Genomic DNA, 6,318 nt, shown 5'->3' with positions numbered 1-6,318 from the left:
GGCTAAATTTTTGTATATTTAGTAGAGACGGGGTTTCACCGTGTTAGCCATGATGGTCTCGATCTTCTGACCTCATGATCTGCCCACCTCAGCCTCCCAAAGTGCTGGGATTACAGGCGTGAGCCACCGCGCCGGGCCTCATTCTGGGTTTTCTAACAAAAATCTCTGCCCTAAGTTTCCAGAATAAAGTACAAGTAGTCAATTTCCAGGTGAAGAGGCTAGTGGACTGCACTTGACCTGTCACGCCACCTAACATTCAAGGGCAGACCCCCAGAAAGCATTTCTGCAGGGGATTCACACTCACCTATTTCTCGGACCTCTCCATTCTGTTGCCAGCTCAACCGCAGGTCCAAAGAAACAGACTCGCTCGCACCACTACTTCCCCAGTGCAAGCAATCTCAGGCCAAGGCCCCAAAAGTGGGCATCCTGAGTGCACCCTCATGTCAACACAGGCTAGAGGGGGATCAGGCAGAGAGCACACAGGACTGCGGCCCGCAGCGGAGTTGAAGGGCTTCACCGAAGGGCTGCCATCCTTTAAGGGGGCCGGGCTGTGAAGTTTAGAGCACTGCCGCACAATGAAAAAAATGAAGATAAATTTAAAGAAGTTTTGGCTTGGGGCAGGGGCTCACAACTGTAATTCCAGCTCTTTGGGAGGCTGAGGAGGGTGGGTCACGAGGTCAGGAGTTCGAGACCAGCCTGGCCAACATGGTGAAACCCTGTCTCTACTAAAGATACGAAAATTAGCCAGGCATGGTGGTGAGCGCCTGTAACCCCAGTTACTTGGGAGGCTGAGGCAGGAGAACTGCTTGAAACTGGCAGGCGGAGGTTTGCAGTGAGCAGATATCGCACCACTGCACTCCAGCCTGGGTGACAGCGTAAGACTCCATCTCAAAAATAATAATAATAAAAAAAAATAAAAAACTTTTAAACTGTGATATCTTTCCTAATTTTTAAAAGTCCTTTTAAATCTTTTTTTTTTTTTTTTAACGTTCTAAATTGGCAAAATAAAGAACAGGCAATCCTATCCTGGCCTCCAGCCATTTTGAAGAAAACTTTACTACCCAGAAAAATCAGAATTCTGGTCAGATGGTCTTACTTCGACTTCTCCTGTATTCAAATATACCTATTTTGGTATGTAAAAGGCTTAAGACATTTGAATTTGAATGATGGAATACATAGATTAACAAGCAGTTCTTGGAGCATTATTTTAATATTCAAAAGGCAAGTGACAAGCAATGACAGGGACACACTTAAAGAAAATCAGTTTCACTAATACCATAGGATAATTACATCACTATCTTGGCAGTGCTGTAACAAGGACCAAATTCTAAAACGAGGAAAGGGCTCCACCACGTCTGACCTTTATGTGTGTGAGCCATCAGTATTTTCAACAAAGCAAAGTCAATCTAGCTAAGGAACAGACAGAAAGATAGTTAAAAAGAATTCACTTGCAGCCCTGGCCCCGACCCGCAGCAGATAAATGTCTACCTCTGCGAGACTTCGCGTCCTCATCCGTAAAATGGCTGTGACTCAATGAGCAAATTAGCCTATCCCAGCTGATTAGCCCAGGTAATTTCTAACAGCCAACTAGCTTATTCCAGGTGATACTAATCAGTCAGTTAGCTCAGCTGATGTGAATCTTATATGACAATTACTTTAGCACAGGTGATTTTAAACCACCAATTCACTCAGCCCAGGTGATTTCAATCAGCCAATTAATCAATCCAGGTGAATTTGATTAGCCGGTTAGCTCAGTACAGGTGATTCCAATCAACCAATTATCTAAATAGCAGCTACCGATTCATTAAGGTATGCCCAAAATGGTAAATGTAAATAGTCCATGCACACCAAGAAGAAATGCAGGGCCCTATATGCTAACCTGGACAGCATGTACCACACAGCTTTACTGTCAGCTTATTTACAAGGCCTGAAACCTGAAGCTGAAGCTTTATGTTTATATAAACAACATGGTATGGCTATGTTTTATTCTGATATGCTATTGAGCGAAACAGAAGTCAATTAATTCTACATCTGCATTCTTAGTATATGCTCTATATTTTAAAAAGTGGAAAAATATTGTCCGTATACATCAATATTTACATACACACATTCATATGTTTGTGTTTACCTACCATGTGTGTGCATATATTCATATATTTACCTAAAAAAAAATGGCTGTGACTCTGTGAGACTTCGCTCCTCATCTGTAAAATGAGGATAACTTTCAGGGCTGTGACGAGGCCTTCTGCTGCTGTAGTTAAGTGCTCACCATGTAGCAGTGACTACTAATGGAATATTCTATTTATAAGCACAGACAACTAAATTACTTATCCAAAGTCACAAACTAGTTAGTGGCAGAGCCTGGAGCAAGAATCCACATTTCTTATTACTCTAGTGTTTTTCCTAGCACGCAATGCTATTGGAGCAAGGTGAGGGTAGGTTTTTAACAAATAAAACCATTTCAACCTAAACAAAATTAAACAGCTTCCAACAGTAACATAGAAATAAAACAAAGATGGACAGATATATAATTTTATGGAGTTGTTTTTTGAAATATACTTTAAAAAAAGCATATTTACCTGTTTATGCTAAAACTAGTGGGAGTCAAACAGAAGGAATCAAGATCAAGAATTCAGCATTACTAGATAGAAATAGTTTCTACAGCTTCACTCAGGAAGTAATAATGTCAACTTGCGAAAGCACACACAGATTCATGGAGGATACGTATGCTTGTGATACAGGCACTACTATGAGAAAAACAGTGGCCCAGGCACCTTAGTTGTAAATTTCTTTAGTCAATTACTTTTTCTGTTTCTCAAACTTTGAAAAGCTACTCTTGTACTTTTAAAAAGAACTTGTAAATTATAATCAGACTAATTAAATTCCATGAAAACAAAATCCCATTTGAAAACAAGAGACAATTCCATCAGACAATTCCATTAAATAGGCCAAATAGTAAACACAATCTCTCAGTTTTTCATACCCTTGTGAATTCTGTGTATCTTTTAAACCAGTTTCTGATATGATTAACAATAAAAAAATCAACATTTTCATTTATAATTGTACATAATAGTGCATCATCTCGAATCCCTAAGGACTTCCACTACGGATCTTTTATAGAAAGTTCAAATGAATCCCATTTACTTTAAAAGGGCACTTACTGGTCAGGAGCAGGGGCTCACGCCTGTAATCTGAGCACTCTGAGAGGCCAAGTGCTTGAGACTAGGAGTTTGAGACCAGCCTGGACAACATAGCAAGACTTTCCCCTCTACTAAAAATCAAAAATGGGCTTGGTGGCATGCACCTGTACTCCCAGCTACTCAGGAGGCCGAGGCAGGAGGACTGTGTGAGCCTGGCAGGTCGAGGCTGCAGTGAGCCATGATCGTACCACTGCACTCCAGCCTGGGTGACAGAGCAAGACTCTGTCTCAAAATAAATACATAAATAAAAATAAAAAAGCACTTACTGGAAACACTCTCCTAGCCTCAGAATTACACACTACTACCACTTTAGTGACCTGTCTTGGTCCAGGCACACTCGGGGACTCTTCTCTGGGCCATGCTGTGAGGCTCACCGTCTTTCCCAGACGGCTGTCGCGAGCAGCACACATCCATAAGCCCTGACAGGGTCGGGAAAACTCCCACTGCAGAAGAGACTCTTGCTCTATATGGAATTCACTGTACTACATGAAGATCAGACGAGAAAAACCAGCCTGGGACGAACACTGTGAGCTAACTGCTCAAACGGTAACCGTTCCGGTGAGGCAACCACAATTCTACAGCACACTCGGTACCATATTTAATTTGCATGTTTCTAAAGGAACTAGAGGAACAAAGTTATCTTCAAACATTCCAATGACGAGGAAGCCTTCTCCGACCAGGCCTCATCCCTAGCCCCGACTGGAGACGCTTTCACTGTGCTCCCAAATATCCACACCCATCTGTCACTGCCCTGACAAGCAGTCATGCGGCTCCCAGAAGCTCCGATCCACTTCTGGGCAGAGCCCATGTCCTGTTTACCACTGAATCCCCACTGGGTAGCACAACACCCAACACACAGTAGGTGCACAACAAACGATCTGATGAGTGGAGGGGAAAAGCAGCTCTGAAGCAGAAACGGAGGCGGAGCTGGTTAGCTTTCTCACAGTATCTTCATGCTCTGCAGCAGGCCAGGGGCCATGATCATTCTCTGCACATCCCACAGTTAGAAGCATGCACCGAGTACTCGAGTACTCCGGTATTCTAGGTATTATAGGCTACATGTGAAGCAAACAAAAATGAACAAGACAGAAATTCAACCGCACTCAGTAGGGAGTATGTGCTCGGGTAAGAGCATGTTTGGTAAGGGACACAGAAACAAACTGCCTGGTCTCTTTGCCTCCTGGTTTCTTCCTTATTCCCAAACATCCTATGCAACTCTGCCAAATTAGTTTCAATGTTTTCGTGCCAATGCCTTACTCAGAAGATTTTGGTTCCAGGTGCCCACAGGATAGGATCCACTCTCCTCAGCATGGCAGTCAAGGTCTCGCAGCATCCATTCCCAAGTCCCCTAAGGAACCCTCCCCAGAGGTGGGGTGGCTGCTGCACTACTGCCAGGCTTAGAAAATCCTTCTTCCTCTCTCCTCTTGTGCATTCTAAAGCACACCTTTGCTCATCCATCTCACCCTCCATCCACTCAAGCTTTCAGTTACCCACCTATGGATACCTGATTTCTCTTCATCACACAGCTCAACTCTATTATTCCTCATTTTTATATACTGAAGTACGGAGCCATAAAAGATCGACAATTCTGAATTGAATTTAACACTACTTTATTTATGTCAGGTACTAAAATAACAGCCTAACCCTCATTTGATGGTTTAACAACTCCCTGTTCTCTGTATGATCCAAGACTGGATATTTCAAACAGGTATAGTTATGCGACTCATTTTAATATCATGTACCCAATGCCAACATTTTAAAAACATATGGTACAGACATCACAAATATTTCCAAAATGATCCATTCCAAAAAAGCATTAAGGGAAGTTCTTGAAAACAAAACAAAAAAGTCACCACAAAAATTGGAGGTTTAATTTTCCAATAAGATACTTTAAATGTAGTACTGTTTTGTTACATGACAATTTCAAACAAAGTCATGTTAAAATCGTACTGACAGCCTTGGAACTACCACTGGTTATAACACTATTAAATAGAATTACATGAAATTACACTTTTAATTCTGTCTATCAAATCTCCTGACGACTCAGTTTCTTGGACCGCCCCTGGGGAAATCTCTCACTTCCTATCACAGAAGGTGACTGCCCTTTAAAGAATGGGGTTCCCCTAGTTTGGACATCTTTTAAGGGGTTTTCCATAGAAGCAACTGCTACCCACATCCAACTGACAAATCTCAATGTCAAGTCCTCTAAGCATGACTTCATTAAAAAAATTTCCCCTGCAGTTTCCATTTCAGATACGCGGCTTTCTCCTCCTTGACCGTGGAGAGTTCCTGTATTTACTTTACTCCTGTCCTTCACCGAAAAGAGCGGCCCTGGAAGAATCAGCCCCACGCCCGCCAGTCACCGGGTTGTCTGAGGTCATGGATAAATACAGCTGAAGTTCCTCTGCCCCGTACTTACGGCTAGCATGAGAAACTTACTGTAGTTTTAGTCTTAACATTCTCCATAGGTGACTTTAAACTTCATTATTTCTTGAAAATGGGTTCAAAATAAGAAAACTGCCCTGGTTGCGAAGGGATCACACCCGCAGTAGACGGCGCGCGCTGGCCTTGGTGGGCCGGGGCGGCCCGGGCAAGAGCGGCCTTCGGCGTTCACTCCCCTGCCTGCCTGTGCCCCACTGGAACCCAGCCTTTTCTTGGGCGAGTACGCAAAGGGTCGAAGTTTCCATGGAGAGCCGCCCCCACAGGCCCCAGGGGCTGCCAGGACCTCTGAGGCAGGGCCAGGGACCAAGGGCAGGTCTGCACGGAGGCGGCACGAAAACCTCTGCCAGGCTTTGGGATCGGGATGCAGGGCCCTCCACGGAGACCCCCGCCCCTAGTTTCACCTAGAGGCCCATCCCCGCCCGAAAGGCTCCCAGGCTTGATGAGACTCGAAGCCCCTGGGGCGAAGGACAGCGGCCCGGGCGCCAGGAGGCCCGGCCCGGGGTCGCCGCGGCGTCCTTACCCACGGTGGACTTGCAGGCCTCGCAGAAGGTGTCGTCGGTGAAGCGCTCCATCAGGCTGGTCTTGCCCACGCCGCGGGAGCCGATGATGATGACCTGCAACTTGAAGTCGGCAGGCCTGGGGGGCTGCTTCCTCCGGCGGCCCTGGCCGCCCGACA

The 6,318-nt window shown here is 44.9% G+C and overlaps 1 protein-coding gene across 1 annotated transcript in view; it reads right to left on the bottom strand.

The window, feature by feature from the left end:
• The window catches only part of RAB12 (RAB12, member RAS oncogene family), a 28,834-nt gene that overhangs the window by 21,696 nt on the left and 820 nt on the right, over positions 1 to 6,318 (bottom strand). Inside the window, exon 2 of the mRNA XM_011936652.1 lies at positions 6,163 to 6,316. Coding sequence (XP_011792042.1) covers positions 6,163 to 6,316 — 154 coding nt within the window. The remainder of the gene's footprint in view (positions 1 to 6,162; positions 6,317 to 6,318) is intronic.

The sequence above is a fragment of the Colobus angolensis genome, unplaced genomic scaffold (assembly GCF_000951035.1).
Source record: "Colobus angolensis palliatus isolate OR3802 unplaced genomic scaffold, Cang.pa_1.0 Scaffold155, whole genome shotgun sequence".
In the NCBI taxonomy this organism is placed as follows: Eukaryota; Metazoa; Chordata; class Mammalia; order Primates; family Cercopithecidae; genus Colobus; species Colobus angolensis.
The sequence above is the reverse complement of the archived record's forward strand: the minus strand, read 5'-3'. Positions and strand labels throughout refer to the sequence as shown.